Source organism: Eretmochelys imbricata, chromosome 1 (genome assembly GCF_965152235.1).
Source record: "Eretmochelys imbricata isolate rEreImb1 chromosome 1, rEreImb1.hap1, whole genome shotgun sequence".
Classification (NCBI taxonomy): domain Eukaryota; kingdom Metazoa; phylum Chordata; order Testudines; family Cheloniidae; genus Eretmochelys; species Eretmochelys imbricata.
Genome location: NC_135572.1, coordinates 220,754,208 through 220,777,199, shown reverse-complemented (window position 1 = coordinate 220,777,199; position 22,992 = coordinate 220,754,208). Strand labels below are relative to the sequence as shown.

The following is a 22,992-nucleotide window of genomic DNA, read 5'->3' as shown; positions in this document are numbered from 1 at the left end:
GTGACCCCTCCCAGGTTTGTGTCATCCACACATCTTATGAGTTTATTTTCTACTCCATCATCCAAATCTTTAATGAAAATATTGAATAGTTCCAGGCCCAGGAGAGTGATATTATTTATGTATCCATAGGAACACAGTGACCAGAGAGAGAAGTGTTCAGGCAAGTAAAGGCCAACGGGCATATGTCTTACGTAATCCTCAGCATTTCCCTCAAAACCTGGGCTGGCCCAACCTATCCCAGGTACCCCTGCTTCTGGGGACTGGGTTTCAATCTCCTTCCCTGCAGACCCTGCCTCTCCCTCTCTGTTCATCAGGGCTCTCCTTTTTATAAGTCCCAAGCTCTTTGTTTAACTTTCCCACTTGAAGGGCCCCTCCCCTCTCCCAAGCTAGGGGGGTTGTGCCCAGCTTGGTCAGAGGCAAAAGTTCAAAGGCCTTGACACCCATATTGTCAGTTAAGTACCAGTGACTGGGTTCTCTGCAACCATTGTCTGCCTTGCTGGGACATGTGGGGAGATCCAAGCAAGGAGTTACTCTTTGAACCCTGGTAGGAAATGTCAAAACAGCAATAAAAGAAACAGAGGTACACATAATATATGTAAACATACAGATATTTCCCATGGTCTTCGCAGGGGTCCTAGTGGACAAGCAACAGAACTAGAGGTCCCAGGGTGATGCTGTGAAAAGGCTACAGTGATCCTCGGAGGTTTAAGCTGGGGAGCAGTGAGAAGAGCTGGCTGAAATGCAGGATTTCCAGCTCACAGGAAATTTTGCTATTTCAAAACTTCCTGTGAACCAGAAATCCCCTCCAAACTTTCTTCTGGAAAAACCAACACATGGTGTGTCCGACATGAAATTTGCTCCCAGGGACACCAGCAGATGCTGAGTGAACTGACATTCTTGTCAGTTTCACAGTGCTAAGAGAAAAACAAAAATGTCAATTTCTCTTGCATTGCAGACTGCCTTGGACTGGGGACCCCTGGGCTTCCAGACTCCTGGGCCAGCTGGGGTCCCAAATAGGCAGCTGGCCTGGGAGTCTCAAAGCTCTGGGGTCCCCGGTCTGGTGTAGTCTGCAACGCAGGGCTGCCCCAGAGCCGCAGACCCTGGGAATCAGGATCCCATCCCAGGATTTCTAAATTCCCTGCTGTGGAGCTGGGAGCTGAGCCCTGGTTAAAGCCAGGACTCCCTTTTCCATGGCAGGGTTGCCCTGGAGCTGCAGACGATAGAAGACCAGGGTCTCTGGTCTTGGGGCAGTCTACATGGTGCAGCTATCCCAGAGCAGCTGACCTGAGAAGACTGGAATACCTGGCCCCAAGGCAGTCTGCATGACAGGGCTGGCTGGAGCTCCCCAAGCCAGCTGGCACTTAACCATGCAGGTTTCTGCCACAACCCTGCCTGTGGTCTAGAGAAAGTTCATTGCACCCGACTCACTTTCATGGGAAATGTCCAGTTCAACAAACCAGCATTTTCCAATGAAGCTCTATTTTGTTGGATAATTTCTGACCAAGGACATGATTTTACCTCTGTATACAGTATGGTGAGACCAATACCGCATCCAGTGTGTTGTCCACATTTTAAGAAGGATGTTAAAAAAAATGGAAAGGGTGCAGAGAAGAGCCACAAAGATGATTTAAGGGCTTGAAAATACGCCTTGTAGTGAGAGATTCCAGGAGCTCCGTCTGTTTATTTTTAATAAAGAAGACCAAGAGATGATGTGATTATACTGTATAAGTACTTTAGTGTAGAAGTACTTGCACAGGGACAAAACACTGGTATGTAGAGACCTCCTTATTCTAGTGGAGAAAGACAAAACAAGAACATATGGCTGGAAGTTAAAGCCAGAGAAATTCATATTAGAAGTAAGCCATACATTTTCCATAGCGAGGACAATTAACCATTGGAACAAACTAAAAAGGGAAACAGAAGATTATTCACTCCTGAAGTATTTAGATGAAGACTGGATGCCTTTCTGGAAGATGTGCTTTAGCCAAACAAAAATTATTGGGTTCAGTTCACGAGTAACTGGATTAAATTCTGTAGCCTGTTACCCAGGAGGCCAGACTATATGATCTAATGCTTCCTTCTGCCCTTAAAATCTATAAAGCTATGTATCTAAAAGGAAGTCAAGCACTCAAACATTCAGAATACCAGACGCGTGCTGTCCTCTGTAACCTTAATTAGCCCCTTTTGTATTTCCATTGTGATACTGTCTTTAATTACACGATCAAATGCTATTTTTGCCCCAGGACCCCTGCCTCACTCGGTGCACAGGACACGTGGTGCTGACTGAATGGGTGGATGGTCAATCGTTCTTTTTATACTCATTGTGCAATGTGTGGCCCCAGCCCTTATGTACTGCACATCATCCAAACTGAACTCCTAAAACAGAATTGTTCATTTCCTCACAGGCTTTTCTGTGGTGCTCATTCCTATGGTAGCTGAGAGCTTCACAAACTTTAAAAAATTTCTCTTCACAACACCCCTGGGAGGCAGGGAAGTGTTGTTATCTCCATTTTACACATGGGGAACTGAAGCCCAGAGACACTATGGCCAAAATGATCAAAAGTGTCAACTGATTTTGGGTGCCCAACTTGAGACACCCAGGTCCTGATTTTTCAGATTCCTTAGCATTATACAGCACTTAGTATGTTCAGAGCAGAACACCTACTGCAGGGGTGGGCAAACCTTTTGGGCCGAGGGCCACCTCTGGGTGGGGAAATTGTATGCAAGGCTGGGGCAGGCGGTTGGGGTGCGGGAGGGAGTGTAGGGTGTGGGAGGGGGTGCGGTGTGCAGGAAAGGGCTCAGGGCAAGGGATTAGGGCAGAGGAGGGGTGCGGGTGTATGAGGGGGCTCAGGGAAGGGGGTTGGGGTGCAGGAGGGGTGCGGGGTGCAGGCAGGGAGTTTGGGGGCGGGGTGCAGGAGGGGATCGGGCTCCGGCCTGGCGCCGCTTACCTATAGCAGCTCCGGGGTGGCAGCGGCACGCACCGGGGCCAGGGAAGGCTCCCTGCCTGTCTGCCCTGGCCCCACGCTGCGCCGCTCTGGGAAGCAGCTGGAACCACATCCCTGCACGGCCCCTGGGGGAGGGGGTGGACAGGGCTCCGTGCGCTCCCATTGCCACGCCCCCAGGTACCTCCCCCGAAGCTCCCATTGGCTGCGGTTCCCCGTTCCTGGCCAATGGGAGCGGCGCAGAGTGGTGCCTGGAGGCAAGGGCAACACACAGAGCCCTCTGCCCACCCACCCCCCCAGCCCGGGGTCCCAGGGACGTGGTGCTGGCTGCTTCTGCGGGGCCTGTGGCACTATGGGGGGCAATCCCGCGGGCCGGATCCAAAGCCCTGAGGGTCTGGATCAGGCCCATGGGCCATAGTTTGTTCACCCCTGACCTACTGACTTCAGTTTACAGCAGCACATGCTCAGCACTTCTGCAACCAGACCCCCACGGTTACAAGGGGCCACCCATAAAATGAGGAACACACAATTAATGACCACCTGTGAAATATTTGGTTTCAGAGACTTGCCAAGCATCACATAGGATCTCTGTGGCAGAGGCAGGGAGAGAATCCAGTTCCCCAGGACAGGATTCAGCTGCCTTAACAAGAGACCCTCCTTTCTCTTTCTGCAATCCCCTGCCTCACACACAGCACACTCTGCAGTTTCTGCAACCAATGAGGCAGGGTCCTACACAGACCAGCCTCCTTCGCGCCACAACAACCCTGATTCAGAGCCCTGTCGAGCACAGGCGTAGTTTGACTGCTATATTTGGGGGGGACAGACACACACACACACACACACACACAGACGCATGCTGAAGCCAGTTATCTTGGCTCACTGACTCTCCCTCCCCCCACCCCAGCCTGCAGTGGTCTCTGGGCTGCCAGGGCTGGGGGCGGGGCAGGATGGCTCAATGGGTGAGCCCCAGCTGCTGCTCTCTGCTGCAGCGACCTGAGCTTGGGAGCTGTGGCCACTCCAGCACCGGCTGTTGCAGAGATGTTGCTGCTCTGGGGCCTCCCAGGGCCGTTGCAGCCGCCTCCCTGCTGGGGCTGCTGCTGCCGAGGGGACGCCACATGCTGGGCTCCCGCTCCCCGCTCCCATTCCTCTCTCTCCTTCTCTTCCCATCCCACCCCCTTCACCTGCCCGCTGCCCCGTGCCCCTCCCCCTTTCCCAGTGTCCTCTGCCCCCTGCAGGCACTCACCGCTTTACCGGAAACGGGCAGGCACTAGGACCCAGGCAGCCGTGCACAGCTGCAGAGCGACAACCCGGAGCAGCTACTCTCAGCCTCAGGAGAAGTGGCTCCACCCCTCCACCCCCGTTCCCTGCACCGACCCCGCCTGCCCCCCCATGCCTTTCCTCTGCCAATGCCCCCCTGCACCCTCCCAAACTATGCCCATGCTGTCGTCCTGTGCACTGAATGAGGCAGGGGTCTCATGGAGAAAATAGCTTCTTATCCTGTAATTAAAGACGGTATCTTAACGCAGATGTACAAGTGGGCCAAAATAAAGTTACAAAGACAACTTTAATTCTGCCATTTTGTTATTTTTTACAGCTCAACTTTGCAAACTTAACGTTCCTTAAAAGTAACGTTTTGTCCATAATTATCCTAGGTTTTTAAAAAAGCAAACTGAAAAAACAGAAGTTCCAAGATGCGGAATCATGCTGCCACCCTCCGGATGCCACCCGTCTCAGTTTTACCCGGACAGTCCGTTTTTTGGCTTCTGTGTCCGGGTGTCATTTAGGGTTGCCAGGTGCCTGGTTTTCGACTGGAAAGTTCGGTCGAAAAGGGACCTAAATGACACCTGAACCAAAAATCTGGTTTCCATGGGGGGGGGGAGGGCGGGGGGGGAACCAGGGTCATTAATCCGTGCCAGCCCCTGCTCAGCCAGGGCCGCTTCGTACCTGCAGGCCGGCTGCTTGAGACGATCCAGCGAGTGACGAGGAGAGAGGGGGAGTGAGCGATGAGGGCAGAGCCTTGAGGGGAAGAGGCAGAGAAGGGGCGGGGCCTTGAGGAAAGAGGTGGAGCAGGAGTGGGACCTTGGGGGAAGAGGGCGTTGCCTTGGGACGAAGAGACAGGGCAGGAGGTAGAGCCTCAAGGATCCGGTTACCAGCCATGAGAAAGATGGCAACCCTGTGACACCCACATGGGTCATCAGCAGGGTTGGAACCTTTAGATCCACCACAGAAACCACTGCCACTTGAGCTAGTGGAGTAACTGACAGTAGTAGTAGGTTGTCATCCTCTTTGTGGACAAGCACTAGAGGAGGATCAGAAAAGTTTTTTGGAGAGTTTGACAGATATTTGCTGACAGCAGGGGAATGGCAAAACTCAGAGATCCTGGTTCCATTCCAGGCTCTAGAGTGGTGTGTGTTCTGGTAGTGACAGACCCGTCTTCCCCTGTTCCCCGAAGCCTAACCCCTTCTGCCCCATCCCTTCCGAGCAGTCCCTGTAAGTTACATTGCTCGGGGGAAAGGGGTTGTTTTCACATCCCTGAGCCATGTAACTTACATCAACTTAAGCAGTAGTGTAGACAAGGCCTCAGTGTGCAGCCACACCGTCCACATGGACACTCGGTGCATGGCAGGACAGTGCAGGGTAGATTTACATCCCAGCTTGCCATGCACTAAATGTTCATGTAGATCTGCTCTCAGTCTCCCACAGCCCACTCTGGCTGCTTATTCCAGTCTCGTCACCCAGTTAGTCTTAGACTCCCCCGACACCCTGGTTCCTCATCTGGTCTGTTTCCTCACCCACCTCCAGTTCCTCCTCATTGGTTCCCAGTCCCAGACTCCTCCCCCAGTCAGTCCCAGTCTCCCCCAGCTCCACAGCTCCTTGCTCAGTACGTCACATTCTCTCTCCCCACCCAATCCCTGTCCTAATTGCCCTGCCTAGCCAGTCCTAGTCTCTTGCCCCCTCCTCCCAGTCCCAGGCTCCTTGCCCAGCCAGTCCCTATCTCCCGCTTTCTCTCCCAGTCCCAGTTTCTCTCCATCCACCAACCTCCAGACTCAGAATATTCCCCCTGCATCCTTATCCTCTTCTACTTTCCCCTGCCACCCTGGTCTGCATTCAATTCGGGTAGCTTCCTCCTCACACTGCCGAGGCCCAATAGGTGGATACAGTCTCCCGCATCTCCATTCTAGTGCCTGGTGCCACTCTGGCCCACAGCAGCCAGGAGCATAATTTCAGCATAATTTTATTGGTTACATATCTTGCCACTGCTGCAGCCCCTGTTGGGGGACCGTCACCTTCTTGCGGTGAAGGGGCTTGTGTGCTCCAATGAGCCTCAGAGCTATGTTGCAGGGAGATTCATTTTTCTTCAAATTTGGTATAATGAGAAGATTCCGGAAGACTTGAGAAATGCCAACATTGTTACAATCTTTAAGAAAGGAGATAAATTGGAGTGTGGAAATTATTGTGGCATTGACTTGCTGTCTGCAGCAGGGAAAATTCTTGCCCATCTCCTCTTAAACTGATTACTTCCCCTTGCTGAGGAAATATTGCCGGAATCTCAGTGCAGTTTCAGACCATCCTGCTGGACAACCAATATGATCTTCATTGCCCACCAAATCCAGGAAAAGTCTTGGGAGCAAAATCAGGACCTGTACAGAGCTCTCATCGATTTGACAAAGGCCTTCAATTCTGTCAATCGCGAAGCCCTGTGGGAAGGTGCTGGCCAGATTTGGCTGCCCTCCAAATTCTAGTAAAGGGCCTAAGGCATCTTCATGGTGAGATCACTGCCACCGTTCTCTGTAATGGCCTGGAGATGGATCCTTTCATCATCAAAACTAGGGTTAAGCAAGGATGTGTTATTGCCGCAACCCTGTTCTCCATGTATTTAGCAGTCATTTTGGTCCTTGATAAAGACCTCCTCCCCACTGGAGTTGACATTCAATATAGAATGGATGGGCTGTTTATTAATCTTTGACATTTCTGCTCAAAGTCTAAAGTCCTCAGGGTTGCCATTACTGATCTTCAAAACGCTGATGACTGTGTCATCATCACACACACTGAGAATGACCTTCAGTCCACACTGGATTTTTTTGCACACACTTACCGAAGCCTATGACTCTCACCCCATATCAAGAAAGCTAAAGTGCTCCATCAGCCTGCTTCAGGCCTTGCAAATGAGCCACCACAAATCACCATCGAGGGACAGACTTTGGAGAGAGTTGAGGACTTCTGTTACCTTGGTTGCCAACTTTCTCAAAATGCAAAAATTGACAGTGAGATCCAGCAGAGGATCCAGTGCACAAGTGCTTCCTTTGGAAAACTGCTCTGGTGCATTTTCACAGACTGTGACCTACGGGAGGAAACCAAGATCCAGGTATGGGAGACAATTGTTATTCCTACACCCCTTTATAGACGCAAAACCTGGGTGACCTATCGACAGCACCTCAAGAGTCTGGAGTGGCACCACCCACGATGCCTCTGGAAGATCCTTTGCATCAAGTGGGAAGATCGCTGCACTAACACCAGCATCCTCATTGAAGCAAATGTCACCAGCATTGAAGCAATGATCCTCACTCACCAACTCCGCTGGGCTGGACATTGTGTGCGGATGCCAGACTCTCGCCTCCCAAAACAAGCCCTCTACTCTCAGCTCACCCATGGTCGGAGATCCCGTGGTAGTCACAGGAAACCCTACAAAGAGACACTGAAAGCGTATCTCAAGAAAACGCATCACAAGCTGGGAGGAGCAAGCAAACAACCCATCTCAGTAATTTCACATCCTCCAAAAGGCAGTGGCCCGCTTTGAGGAGAAGTGCTTTGCCCTCGAAGTTGAAAAGAGAGAGGGAAGGAAGGAAAGAAAAAGAACTTTCTCTCAGCAGACAGCTGACCCGTCAGGAAACATCTGTACCTACTGCGGGCAGATCTATGATTCCAGGATCGGACTCCTGAGTCCTCTCAGGACCCAGATGTAAATCTGTGGTGGAGATCATCCTGGAATGGAGGGATCGCCCATGATGGTGATGCTGCTGCTGCAATCAATGAGGCTGTGGGCCTACAGACAACAGCCTCTGTCACTGTGCATCCCTGATTCACTCCCTGGGCACCATCCAGCCTGTGCACTGACTGAGGCAAGGACTTTGGCAGAGGAGAATGTTTTGGCAAAGTTTGGTATTAATCCAACCAGAAATGAAAACTGAAACTGGACGAGAAGGGATTGAGAAAGACAAAATGGCTGAGGTAACAGCTTTTATTGGACCCTCTCCTGTTGGTGAAAGAGACAAGCTTCTGAGCTGACACACAGCTCTTCTCTGTCAGATCAAACGTTTCTCTCTCTCCAACAGAAACGGGTCCAATAAAAGATATTGCCTCACCCACCTTGTCTCTCTAATATCCTGAGACTAACATGGCTACAGCAACACTGCATATCAGAAGACGACTGTCACTTTTGGGAAAGTTTTCTAGTATTCTGTCAGGTCAGCATCTCTCAAAAATTGCTTGGTGCAGAACCATCACAGCTCCCGTATGAGTTTGTTCTCAGTGATATCTAGTGCACAGGGCAGTTTGTCGACAGACGACTGGCTATTTCTGGAATAATTCTGAATGGATCCAATCTTGAGTCCTTTATTCCATTTCTACTCAGTTTGTACAACGCAAACTCACATTACAGTTGTGACGTTATTGCCATGAACTGTGACCGTATAGATCATTGTCTAGGGGAAGGTTGTAGTTTGCTGGTTATGATTACGCTGCCTGTATGTGTGTATCATTTTTGTATTCAAAGTTATGAATATTGGGTATGTACTTATTTGATGTTAAGTAGCCTCAGCGAAGCATTTGGTCGGCTTCTGGAGAAAGGACTATTCTCAGTAAGTGCCCAATCAAGAAACACTTAACTGACAATGAACTTTGGGAGACACCAATCCACATCTGAGCTTTCCTGGGAACATTCAAACTAACATGTAAACAATTGACAGGTTTCAGAGTAACAGCCGTGTTAGTCTGTATTCGCAAAAAGAAAAGGAGTCCGTGTGGCACCTTAGAGACTAACCAATTTATTTGAGCATGAGCTTTCGTGAGCTACAGCTCACTTCATCAGATGCATACCGTGGAAACTGCATGCATGAAAACAATGGCGTCTGCCTGCAAAAAGCTGAATCATTCATAGACATGACTTGCCCAGGTGACTGCAAACTCCATCTTGTGGAGGGGATTTTACACAGGAGGACAAGGGGCTTTCCAGCCACAAGAGAAAGACTATATAAGCCCCTGTTGAACTACCCTGCCAGCACGGCAGGGGTTAAAGGGAGCCTTTAGACCCAGCTAGCCCCACCCTGCTATACCCTGCAGCCAATGCCAGGGCTGGGGGGTAGAAAAGGAGAGAGCCTGGCTCAGTTGAGGGCTGACTGGAGAAGAGGCAGGAGCTATCCCCATCCCTACCTGAGGGGAAGGGTCACTAGCCGGGCAGCCACCAGAGCGTAATCACTGTCTCCCCAGCCAAGGGGGACTGTGGAGGAGACCTAGGAGCCTCCAGCAACTGAGGTAACTGGGTCCCTGAAGCCCAGAGATGTGGTGGGGTTCAGTCTCACCAAACTTACAGCTTCCCCATCTGAAGGAGCCTCAGACTGCAGCATGATGCCACCCAAGATCCACAAAAGGGTGCTATCGGATGCAAGCCACCCAGCAAATGGGACTAGAGGCGCCAGGCTCCAAACAAAAAGGACACTGGTATGAAGCAGCCCAGAGCAGAAAATTTAGATTCCCTGCTAAGAGACCACCCCTATTCCGGGGTTGATGCATTCAGAGTCCTGGGCTGGGACTTGGTAGAGAAAGAAGGCCTGGGTTTCCCTACCCCATTGCCTAAAAGATTGAGGGAAATTGATCTTCTAAACAAGGAGCTGCAGATCAGGAGCACCAACCACTAGGCAGCCTAGCCCTTCAGGGGCCCTGTTACAAACCTGAACTTTATTCTCACTACAAACATGTAGCTCTAGTTGAGATACAGATGCAGTTATACAGAAAGAACTTTTGCTCTGTTACCCCTTTGTTTGTGTACAGCTCCCTCCTCCCAGTGAGGTTCAGAGAAGGAAAAACTCTCTGTTGGGCACTTGCTAGGTGGGCAGCACAAGGCATTGTGCCGTTGTTATTTCCAGGTTAGGGGGGTTACATTGGTGAAGGTCGATCTGTTTTCTGCAGAGTTGCAAAGTCCTGACAATGAAGCTCATTTTCGTAAAGTTTCTGCCCAACCCATCTCTTTATTGTTTAAAAATACTAGGAAATGGCAGCTGTAAGCAGGGTCTGAATGAGTTCTCCCCTGACAGCTGCTGGGAGGAGGAGATACTTTGGGAGCAAACTGTATTTACTTGAACACACCTCCTCTGCCTAGATATCAGCAGATAGATCCATGTTGCTCAAAGTGATCAACTTGGCCAGTGTTGGGTTACAAATCACCTTGGTACTGAATGCAGAGGTAGTGAAATGTTATCAGTGTTGTTGTCTTTACTGTATGAGTAAAGGGGAGCAGAACTGTGCTTAACCTGTCCCAAATGAGGGGGTCATCCTCAGCTGAAAAGAACTTGTTAAGTCAGGGACTTGAATGCTAGACCTCTGTAAATCTAAGAGGGGTGTGTTAGCGAGAAGGTGTGGATTCTTCCTAAGGGTTCTCGGTCTGGTTTAATCTCTTTCTCCCCACTGTTCAAAAATAGAGCTAAATAGGTTGTATTGGTAGTCTTTTAACTAAGTTAAGTGCTTATTAGAACTGAAAACACTTGTGGTGGGATAGTATTTCTGTCCAGCCTGGTTTATTGAGAGCTGACAATCACTAGAAGCTGCGTGGACTCTCAAGAGACTGATATGTACAGGTCTCAGTAACGAGGCTGGTAGAGAGGCTAGGTGGCTGGTGAGTTAACCAGCCAGAGCAAGTGCTCAGATGGTAGAGCAAGCAAGGTGTCTTCTTCCCTGGGTAGAAGATGAACTTTCACAGATGGACCTCTGGACTCTGGGTCTTCACTGACCAAGGACAACCACTGTGAGTGGGGTTTCACAGATGGTGTGAAGTGGGGTGTGATGAAGGAGCGGAGAGGGACACAGAAAAGGAACTTTTGGTTGTAGAACTCAAGAACATGAGGTGGAAGGTGCTGCCCCACGCACGCTGGGGTGGGTGCCCTGCTCAATTTTATGTTTATGAATCCTGCTTGCAGCATTTTCCCTAATGAATGTCACGTGATTTCCCTCCTTTCATTAAAAGTTTCTTTTCTACACGCAGACTCTGCTTGCAAGTGGGGAAGTATTGCCTCTCTAAGGCACCCAGGGGTGGTGTGTAATTTTCCAGATTACTGGGAGGGGGCTCAAACTGGTTCTGTGCCATATTGTTGAAAAGGAACCCCTGGATATTGAACCAAGCCCTGGTTGCTGCTGGCTCCACCTGGCAGAAGGGTGACACATATAACACCGCCCCCTCCCCGCCCCCCGCTAACCATGTGAAGAGAACGTTGAGGTGTGTCACTGAAACACTCAAAATCCAGGAAAGGGTTGAGATTAAACCCTGCCTTGAGCTCCAATTTCCAGGGGGAGCTGCTAAAACTTTTGGAACTATAGGGAAATATTCTACTCTTCCTTGTGCTGTTTCAGGGGAAGATATTATTCCTACTAAATGTTAAGAAGAGAGAACTTACAAATAAAACTTATAATGGGTCTGTAGCTGTAATGTTAACTATTCAGTTACAACAAATGCCTCCATAATATGATATTCCTGTGCTGTGTAGGATTGAGGTATATTTTTGGCTGAGCTCTCTATTCTACTCTAGATCTACAGGGTATCAGAGATTATGAAATTTTCTGTTACTGGTTGGTCCAAAATGTGAGAAGTAACAGAGCAGAGGGGGGAGTGATTTCGGCAAAATCTAATTCTGGCCAAGCTGGGAGAATCTACCCCTTCCTTAGTCACCCTATGAGGGTGGCAAAGGGGCTACATACATGCCCCAGCCTCTGTTCTTCTGTGGTTGGGTGTCTGGGTCTGCATTTTAGCATGAGTGTAACATTTTCAAAAGTGTCTCAGCGACTTAGGAGCCTACGTGACATTTTCCTTTTCCATTTTCTCTCCTATCTGCATTTTTAGACCCATTCAGAGGGAAAGGGAAAGGAACAATGTGGCACTGAAGCAACTGGAAATGAGATAATGAAAATGCTTCACACTCACACAGGGGGCTCCCCAATGGCCAGAGACATGAACAGTAATAATTACAGTTCAGTAATGACAATAATTACAGGACTTGCTCTGCTTTTTGTTCATTTCTTGTTAGGGTCACAGGCACACAACACGCTGTGGGTTCCAGCCCTTTTCTCTCAGGGGATTTGCTTTTCAGGACAGAGGTGGCTGATTCTTACCTGAACAGGTCACTCCAGCATCCTCTCCATGACCGCAGTTATGCACTTCCCATCCCCTGTTCCCGCACTGCCAGAGAGCAGACTCGGTACCAGCACAGGTAACGTCATCAAGCCAAATTGGTCCATTTCCTGCTCCAAAATGAGCCCCGCCAGGGGCACTGACAGCAGCTCCACATTCCAACTGCTTACAGACAACCCCAGCATCTCTCACATCCCAGCGATCACTACACACCGTCCCCCACTGCTCCTGGTGTTTAACCTCCACTCTCCCGGCACAGGGGCTGCCTCCATCCGCCAGCCTCAGCTCATCAGCACCTTCAAAGAGAGACACAGCGCAGGGTCAGAGCAGCAGGGAGCCCCCTCCCCAGCATTATCACAGCAGAGTCGACGCCCACCAGCAGGGGATCCGCACTCAGAACCAGTAGAATGGGACCTGCCCAGAGCTGCCTCATGGCGCCACCTTCTCAAGTCTCAGGGCCTCGCACTCAGGGCTGTCACTGCTGCAGCTCTCCCCATTTTATCCCCACTCTGGTGGTTTGGGGAGTTTTTACCTGTCTTGTGAGAACACGATGGAAGGCGCCAACTCATGGAGTTTCCCTTACTCCAAACGGCGCCATCTCCTGTCACTGTCACTGGGGCTGAAGGCAGCGAGATGGTGGGGAGATGGTCTGCAGTGGGGTAACAGGGAGGCAGGAGACAAAGTCGGAAGGGAGGGGACAGGGATCTGAAAGTGGGGCAGGAGGGAGCAGTGGAGATGGAGCACAGGGTGATCTGGATGGGGGAGCAGGGAGCATAGGGCTGGAGTGGTTATTGAGCAGGAGGGAGGAGAAGGGGGTTTAGAGAAGCGGGTCTGCATGGAGAGGTGGAGAGAGGAGGGGTCTGGAGTGGGGGACAGGAGTGAGAAGTGAGGAGGGGTTGAGGAATCGGGCAGGAGGGAGAGAGGGGGAGTGGGAGAGAGCAGAGAGGGGGCAGAAGGAGGCATGGGAAGAAGAGGGGGTTCTAAAAAGGGGGGAAGAAGGAGGTGGGGTGGGGAAGGGTAATCATGTGTAGGGGAGGAGGGAGGGACTCTGAAGCAGGGTAGCAAGAGGGTGAGGAGGGGAGGGGTGTGGAGCAGAGGATGGGAGGGAGGGGAGGTAGCCTGGAGCAGGGGGAGATGAGGGAGAGTTGGGAAGGACGGAGGAATCTGGATGGAGTGTGCGGAGTCTGGCACTGGTAGACAGGAGGGAGGGGAGCGGTTCTGGAGCAGGGGGACAGGAGGGAGTATTGGAGTCTGGAGTAGGCATGGGATGGGGTCAGGAGTGTGAGGGGGCAGGAGCAAAGGAGAGAAGGAGAGGGGGCTCTAGAACGGGGGCAGTACTTTCCTGCCTCAGGCAGAGAAGTTGCAGGGGTGGGGTGGGGGAAGCCTGGGAAGTGTTGCTGTTTGCAAATGGCTAAATCAACCCTGCCCTGTTACGGTGACATTATAGCAGATGTGAATGGCTGATGTCAGTGTGACGGTCTCCAATATCTGTAACTCGCCCCTGAAAAGAAACAGAAGTTCTGTGTGTGACTGTGAACTAAGCTGCATGAATTAGCTCAGTGGCTGTCCAGCTATTTCCCAGTCACCCCTTGGTCTCTCAGAGGAACTGAACCAGGAGGGGAGAGCGAAGGCAGTGCTGGGCAATGGCCGGCAGTTCGCGTCTCAGGGGTGAGGGGAGGGTAAGCGCAGTCTCCAGCTGAGCAGCCAGGGGGAGTTGTGCCGTTTGGGTGCATTAAATGGTGACTTTTCAGTCTGCAGTTCTCACCCCCACGCTGGCAGAGGAATAGAGGGGGGTTCGACCGTTCAGAGACAGCCTGAGTATCATGACCGGATGGTTTTTATAACCTCGTAATTTTTGTTCTGTGGCGCTTGGCATTACAGTCTTGTGCTCCCCACAGGAGTTTCCTCTCCCCACCTCCCCACACATTTCCCTCTTCCACTGGTCTCTTCCCACCTGCCTCCCCTGGGCTCTTCCCCCTTCTCTTCTCCCCTTTCTATCTGGCCTCTCTGCCCTGCATGTACAGGCTGCTCCTTCCCCACATGAGAAGCAGACTCTGTCCCCACTCCCTGACACTGTCTTTTCTCCCAGTAGCTCTGAGCTCCACCCCTGCCCTAAGTTGTCTCTACAGCTGTTTGCATTTCTGGGGGTTGTGAAAAGGCAAAGCTGGCTGCTGGGAGGGAGGCAGTTAACAGGGAATGTGAGGAGGGGCCACTGCCTGCCACACAATCCTGGGATATTGCCTGGGAGAACTGGCCCACAGGACAGCGTGTGAAAAGCCAGGACTGTCACTGAGACTGGGAGCAAGGTGCAGGCTTCGTTACAACGCCCAGGAGTTACAGCTGCATGCAGAGTTCCAGTGTGACCCCTGGAACAGGCTGGTTGCAGCGGTGGATGGCTGAGCCAGGGACACCGTGTTTATGGAGCCTCCATGGAGCTCAGAGAACAGTGCAGTTCACACCAGTACGTGGCCAGACCATCCTCCTCCTTTAATGCCAAGGAAATACAAAACTCTCACTTTGCTGCTATCCACAGGGGCATTTATTCAGGTACGGCTCACTTCAGTGCAGTCCCACAGGCAACACATGGGGCCTGATCCGCACTGAGAAAAATAGGGGATTTTTTTCATTGGAATTAACTCCGTGATGTTCGCTTGTGGCAGGACCCAAGGCTGCAACACTGCTCGAGCTAGGTGCACACACAGTTCTGTTTCCCTGCACTCAGTAGAAACTAAGAACAGCCGACAGTTTCCTTGCTCAGAAATCCCCCAGCCTGCCCCTCCAGTGAGCTCCAACTGGCTTTGTTTCTTTTCTGCTTCCAAGATCCCGGTCACAACTCCTTCTACTGGCTTCTCCCCCCAACAGACACATTCTGAGACCAGTATCCTAGCCCCTGTATTGGCAACAATGGAAACCCCTGGCTTAGCTCTGCCCTGCCCCTGTGCCCAGTGCCTTTGGCAGTAGCCCCCACTGTCTGCATCTGTTTTTACTACATAAAGGATCTTGATTGCTCCGTCAGTTGAGCCTAAAAGAGAGTTCTCGCCCTGCCATTGGCTTTCATGAGGTCTGTGATTGTCTTAGGGTCGAAGACTCCCCAATGGCAGCCATCAGCACCTTTCAGGATAACAATCACATTTACATACTGCACCTCTCATATACTGGCTCCACTTCTGTGACCCAACTTGGAATAATGACCCCACCCAGCACTCTGAACATTGGGGAAGTTCAGATCTGGGTCTGGGAGTGAAACCTGCAGCTTTGGCCCACCCCTGATATATTCTCATTTGTTGGCCTGAATTTTACAAATTAGTTTTCCCGCACAATGTAAAGAGGTCAATAATTGTGAAACACGATCTTCTGGCAAAGATTGACCTGACCTCTTCTTAGAGCTCAAGGAGGAGAATTGGGGCACTGAGGGAAACGGAAGAGTAGCTACATGGTCATATCCCCTGTATTGTAAACTCCCCCACATCACTGTGTCATGTGAAGCAAACTCAGATTTCCAAGAGAAAATAAAAAAATATGAAAGAGATGATGCACATTTCCTCAGCAATCAAACAAAAATACTTTGAGCTGAGCTTGTGCTTGGCATCACTATAGGACGTTATCCCACAAATAGCTGGAGAGTATTTTATGCTCCCCATGTCACTGTGTCTGCATCATATGAAGCAGTCAAATTTCCCATAGAAAATAAAAAATATTCAGGGGATGATGAACATTTCCTCAGCAATCCAACAAAAATACACTGAGCTGAACATGTGCTTGGCATCACTATATGACACCATCCCACAATCGTGCAGTAATTTGTCCCGCACGTGGTAATAATTGTCCGTCCCCTGCAATGTCAGTCTGATCAGCAGAAGTCACCACAGAATTCCATGCTTTCCGGTCATGTACAGCTGTGTCATGGGCTCTAATCCCAGCACATTATATAGGAACTTCTTGGGAATCTGAAATATAAACTCCAGGTAACCTGCTAGATGGTTGGTTTGCTCAGGATTTTCTGGGTACGAGCCCCCTACTCAACGCACAGTGACTGAGCTGTCTGTGAAATATACATCAGGACAGGTTTTTCCTCTAAGGGTATGTCTACACTACGAAATTAGGTCAAATTTATAGAAGTGATTTTTTTAGAAATCGGTTTTATATATTCGAGTGTGTGTGTCCCCACAGAAAATGCTCTAAGTGCATTAAGTGCATTAACTCAGCGGAGTGCTTCCACAGTACCGAGGCAAGTGTCGACTTCCGGAGTGTTGCACTGTGGGTAGCTATCCCACAATTCCCGCAGTCTCCGCTGCCCATTGGAATTCTGGTTTGAGATCCCAATGCGTGATGGGGCTAAAACATTGTCGTGGGTAGTTCTGGGTACATGTTGTCAGGCCCCCCTTCCCTCCCTCCCTCCGTGAAAGAAAGGGCAGACAATCGTTTTGTGCCTTTTTTCCTGAGTTTCCCGTGCAGATGCCATACCACGGCAAGCATGGAGCCCGCTCAGCTCACTGTCACCGTATGTCTCCTGGGTGCTGGCAGACGTGGTACTGCATTGCTACACAGCAGCAGCAACCCCTTGCCTTGTGGCAGCAGACGGTACAGTAGGACTGGTAGCCGTCATCGTCATGTCCGAGGTGCTCCTGGTCACCTCTGTGAGGTCAATCAGGAGCGCCTGGGCAGACATGGGCGCAAGGACTAAATTTGGAGTGACTTGATCAGGTCATTCTCTTTAGTCCTGCAGTCAGTCCTATTGAACCATCTTATGGTGAGCAGGCCGGCGATACGAATTGCTAGCAGTTCTCTTGTACCATTTTCTGCCGAGCAGCCATGAGATGTGGATGGCGTGCAGTCCTTCTGCACCATCTACTGCCAGCCAAAGATGGAAAAGATAGATGGAGTGTATCAAAACAAGAAATAGACCAGATTTGTTTTGTACTCATTGCAACCCTGCCCCCCGTCTAGGGGACTCCTTCCTCTAGGTCACACTGCAGTCACTCACAGAGAAGGTGCAGCGAGGTAAATCTAGCCATGTATCAATCAGAGGCCAGACCAACCTGCTTGTTCCAATAAGAACAATAGCTTAGGTGCACCATTTCTTATTGGAACACTCCGTGAAGTCCTGCCTGAAATACTCCTTGATGTAAAGCCACCCCCTTTGTTGATTTTAACTCCCTGTAAGCCAACCCTGTAAGCCATGTCGTCAGTCGCCCCTCCCTGCGTCAGAGCAAGGGCAGACAATCATGCATCTGAATTGAGAGTGCTGTCCAGAGCAGTCACAATGGAGCACTCTGGGATAGCTCCCGGCGGCCAATACCGTTGAATTGTGTCCACAGTACCCCAAATTCGACCCGGCAAGGCTGATTTAAGCGCTAATCCACTTGTCAGGGGTGGAGTAAGGAAATCGATTTTAAGAGCCCTTTAAGTTGAAATAAAGGGCTTCATCGTGTGGACGGGTGCAGGTTTACATAGATTTAACGCTGCTAAATTCGACCTAAAGTCCTAGTGTAGACCAAGGGTGAGACAATAATTTAGACTGACCTTGCTGATTGTCAAGATCAGGGTCAGTTTCTCAGGCTGGCGCAGCAGCACATCGGGTTCCCATGAACCAGCTAATGCTGAGCAGTTCACTGCCCTGCCAGACACATGGATCATTCTTGTGCTGCTAACACCAGCCCAGCAGGTTCCAATCACTGCATTATTTGAATCATATCTGGGTCCCACATTCAATTTGAATCCTATTGCTGATCAGTTTTGGAGTCCTTGGGCCAGATTCACTCCCTAAGATGCACCAGCACATGCTGATGTACCTCATGATCTGCTCCTCCCTCCCGCATTGCTGTTAAATCTTCCTGGAGCTGGGACACTGGGTAGCAAGGAGCCTGCAGCCCTCTCTGTGCTGGAGGAATGAGAGCAGCCCTGAAACTGGGCAGGGGTGGCCTTGTGAGAATGAAACTAATGTGGCCATGAGAGGCCCTGATGCAGCACCTCTGCCATGCAGCTTGTGCTGGTCGGGCTTCTCTAGTATCCGACTAGGATTCAAAACTTCTCTGCTCCAACAGAAACCCTGGGGGAGGGAGGCAGGTCTCCTGCAGGATAAATCTTCCTGCTGGCAGAGCTTCCGATACCCCCATGGGAACAGGGCATTGCACACTGCACCTCAACACATGCACACCCCCCTTCTCTGGGAGGAATCAGCTCTGGGTTTATTTGGATAAATCCTGCTCACTTCAAAATTGCAAAACTTATACTGGCCTCAGTGAGTGAATGGGGGAGTGAGGAGCCAGGACTTGGCCCTTGGAGCTGTTGGATTCTGGACCAAACAGACATTTCTGTTGGATCCCAAATTATTGATGTATTTATTGGGATTGAAATTACTAAAGGGATGCCCAGCCAAGGCTCTAGGCATCTGGACGGCATGGATAACACTCAAATCCTTGCAGCATGAAGTGACCATTTCAACAGGAACTCAGCCAGACAGACACCCACAGAAACTCTTTCCCACCCTTTTCTCATTATGTGATGCACAGCCTAGGTCCTTCCCACCCGCACCCCCAAACAACTGTCTCTTGCAGTGTGCCCAGAAGGTCACCAGATTTGGGCTATTTTGGCCCAAAGGGGACAGGAAGTTTCAGAGTCCTGGAGGCCTCACAGACAGCACCCTGCCAGCCACCCCTCTCCTTTATAAAAAGGGGGAACCAGCTCAGGTGAACCTGCTAACCAGAGCTGTGGCAGTACGTCATGGGGAGAGAGGGGATCTCTCAGGGAGGCTGGTCCCAGACCTTCAGGACTTTACAAATCATCACCAACACCTTAACCTCCACCCAGAGATGGGCAGCTAGTGCAGACCCTCCAGCACGGCTGTAACATGCTCCCAGCGAGATGTGCTGATCAGTGAGTCGTTGCTATTTGCACCAACTTCGTTCTCTGAATGGTTCTAAGGTACAGCCCCACATTAGGGTCATTTGAATAGTCCAATCTCAAGGTTACAAACACCTTGATAACAGTGGCAAGGTCTAATCCCGAAAGGAAAAGTCATAACGTCCAAGCCAGGTACTGATGGTAAAAAGCTGACTGTAAAAGTTACCACCCTCGTTCCAGTTAACCCAGCTCCCCTGGTGAAACACTGAGGAGACTTACCTGCAACGTCCTGAATTATGAGGAGAAGAAGCCACAGCACTGGAGTGGAGAGATGTCCCTTCATTGCCAGCCAGACTTGCTGTCCCCCCACTCACTGCACTGGCTGCCCCTAAACACCTGCCAGGGCTCCTCTGTGTCTGACAAGTGACAACAAAGCAGGGGAAGGGAAATAAATAGATTCAGAGACTGGCATCAGCTGCGGGAAGGAACCAATAGCAAACCCACCTGCCTTTTTAGTTATTATCAGTGGTTTTATCTGTGACTTTATGCAGCTAAAACATCCAATAAAACTTGAAAGCAACAAACATCACCATATATGAGTGATGAGCCCCCTCCTGATGTCAGGTTTACCACAGCCTCAGATCATTGGGTAACCCCCAATCTCTGGAGCCGGAAGGAAAAGTTCTGCACAAACTGTAGCCGTGCTGTTTCTCGCCCCGATAGATTCTATATCATATTAAACATGAACTGGGAGACATTAGAGACATTATTTTATAAACTAGGAAAGAAATCTCTTGTGGAAAAGGTGATCATTACAAGACCAATTCCCAGTATAGGACATGCCCAATTACAGACAAGGACAACTCACTAGAACCAGGTCGTGTCGCTCAGATCAGCTTTATAGAAGAAGAATTACTCAGCAGCATCTGAAATATTGACAGTTCTTCCACTAACAGGCCTTGGGGCAGGGGGGAAAGTGGGACGGTACAACATACCAGTAAAAAGTGGCTGCCGGTAGCGGCCCGTACACAGACGACATTAAAGCGCTGCCATGATCATTGCCATGATCAGCGCTTTAAGATCATTGCCCCCCCCAACCAGGCTGCCAAAGGGGGGCACAAAAGGGGCAGCTGCCCCGGGGCCAGCAATTTAAAATGTAAATCACCGATGGAGCCCCGGGCAGTACAGGTCAGGGAGTGCAGATGGGCTGTCTGGGGCAGGCTGACCCCCCCAGCCCCTCCCTTCTGCCCAAGGCCCTGTCCTTTTCAGGGGCCGAGAAGTCAGGCCCCTGTACTGGTAAGTGCTTAATGTTACTTTCACCCCGGCCTTCGGGTTTCCTGTCTAGACCATGATTCTTAGTGGTAGAGGCAGAGCATAGGGCTTCCTGCGTAGGCCATGACCCTCTCTTGCAGTAGCAGGAGGTCCTGCACACACCATGCCCATCAGTGCTATCAGCATCAGGAGGGCTCCTTGGAAACAAATTTACTTGATTCATGGGACACAGACAATTCAAGAAACAGGCTCAAGGCAAGGGAATAGCACAGAATAATGACTAGCTGGCACCACACCCACCTTCTGCTCTTCCTCAAGAGAACTGTTACAAATACTTGGATTAAGGGAACCATCTTTAACTTTTTACCTTTGCATTTTCTCCCATGCTGCCCTATCTGTATGGAGAAAACTCCCTGAGAAAATCTGTCCAAACAACACCTGAGCCTCCTTTGAATCCCGCCCTGAGACTCTGCTCTACTGTGATTCCGGAAAAACACTTGACAGTGAGTGACTAGCTTGGCAGGGGAGGTGTTGCTGTGCCTCTTCCCCTTCCTTCTGTCTCCTTATTTTTAACAAACTCTGCTCCCCAATCTTGCCATTCCCCCTCACTCTACCCTCCCACTACTTAAACAAAGAGTAATGAAAAAAAGGAAGTGGCACCAAAGTAGTATAAGGGACCTACCATCAATCAAATGTTAACCCCGCCCGTTTACCCTTAAGTCTTGCCCACCTGTCACCAAAAGTTCCGCCTATGGGGCATTACCTCCGGAGTCAATCTGGACACATGACCAGAAGCCAGGTCTGTCATGTGACCCCTCTAAGAACTCCTACCACTGCTCTCTACCAATCAGGATGGGTTTTGCCCTGGTAGGACTGCCCCAACAGGTGATTTGACCAATCTGGGGGAGTTCCAGGGAGGGTTGACCCATCCAGAAGTGGGTCGTGTGACCCCCTCTAACAACTCCGCCCAACACCCTCTACCAATCAGGATGGGTTTCAGCTGCTGGGGACCACCCCCGAGAGGATATTTGACCTATTGGGGGAGTTCTGGGGCAGGGTGACCCATCCGGAAGTGATTCGTGTGACCCCTCTAAGAACTCCCCCCACCACCCTCTACCAATTGGGATGGATTTTGTCCACAGAGGACCACCACAAGAACAGATGTGATCAAAATAGGGCAGGTTCTGGGGCAGAATGAACTGCCCAGCAGAGGGTCATGTGACCTCTCTAAGAACTCCTCCCACCACCCTCTGCCAATCAGAGTGCAGCACCACCACCCCATAAGTCCCAGCACTGGGCAGAACAGGCCATCTCTTACTAAGAACGCGTGTTGTAGAAATCATGGAAATGCTGAGAGGAAACATGGACTCCTTCACCACCCCCATGAAAACTTTGAACTTTGTTTTAGCACCGAGGGCCTTCGACCATCTGCAAAGAAAGCGCTACATCAGCGAGAGTTCCAAGGAGGAGGAGGGAGCAGCCAAGGGGAGCCCTTTGGCCCAGCCATTGATGGATATGCTGGAACCTGACCCCGAAACCCAGCTGCTCATGAGACACCCCGATAAGTGTGCTGGCCTCTCGTCATCCACCCCCCTGGAGGAGGAAGGCGAACGCAGCTCGGGGGAGTCACTGGCGGACAAGGTGAACAGAAAAGACGTCGCTCAGGTAAATGAACAATTTAGAAGTAACATTGGAGGATTTGTGTGTGTGTATGTGTGTAATGGGGTTCGGAACTGGGGTTTTGTAAATCTAAAAACAAGCAGTGGGAACTTACACTTGTTTCTTTTCTGAAAATCTCTCAACAGCTAGAGGATGCCTTTCTCGAGTCCCTGGAGTCCCTGGACAGCATTGCATCAAACGGCAATGATGAACCGGGCCCGCCTTGTTTTTGTTCAATACCGACACAAATTGTTGAAGAGGACTCCGAGGATGACAGCTATGAGGAGTTTAAGAGGAGGCTTGGCATGGAACTAACTGAGCCACTGCCACGTCGTGAGCGTAAAAAAGACATACTTTTATTGTACGCATTGTAGTTTATGCTGTCCTTAATCGCTGTCTTAGGGAAAGATTTTCAAAGATTGTGAGAGCTATGTCATAGACGTGCCAGGCCAGCGGCACCATGACTGTGTAGCCTGGACTTCAATGGATATAAACTGCAAGCTCCAGGGCTTGTGTGCTGAGATGTGTTTGGAAAGCTTCTTAAACACTGTTATTGCCATAGGTGATGCTATGCAATATCTGTGCTTAACTCAAGAATATTTAGTGCAAGGGGTGACCTTGATAAATGCTGTGCAATTCAGTGGAGACCCTGAAGTGTTTTAAAGAAAATGACCAAACCGGAAGATGCGTTATATATATATATAGTGTTATATTGATCATCTGGTCCGCACAAAAAGTTACAGAACCCTGCTTAAGAAATCTAAAAGGATTAAGTTAGAAAATGGTGAGGGGACAAACATGTGATATAAAACTTGGTAGTTGTAAATTTTAAAAAGAATCTATTGAAAAGGGCTTTGTGGCTATCTGTGTTTCTGTTAGAAT

The 22,992-nt window shown here is 50.3% G+C and overlaps 1 protein-coding gene across 1 annotated transcript in view; it reads right to left on the bottom strand.

The window, feature by feature from the left end:
- The window catches only part of LOC144268890 (antigen WC1.1-like), a 43,865-nt gene extending 24,343 nt beyond the window's left edge, over nucleotides 1-19,522 (bottom strand). Inside the window, exons 1-2 of the mRNA XM_077824191.1 lie at nucleotides 19,459-19,522; nucleotides 12,318-12,632 (exon numbers count right to left, since the gene is read on the bottom strand). Of these exons, the coding sequence (XP_077680317.1) occupies nucleotides 12,318-12,632; nucleotides 19,459-19,522 (379 nt within the window). The remainder of the gene's footprint in view (nucleotides 1-12,317; nucleotides 12,633-19,458) is intronic.
- Between the last annotated feature and the right edge of the window lie 3,470 nt (nucleotides 19,523-22,992).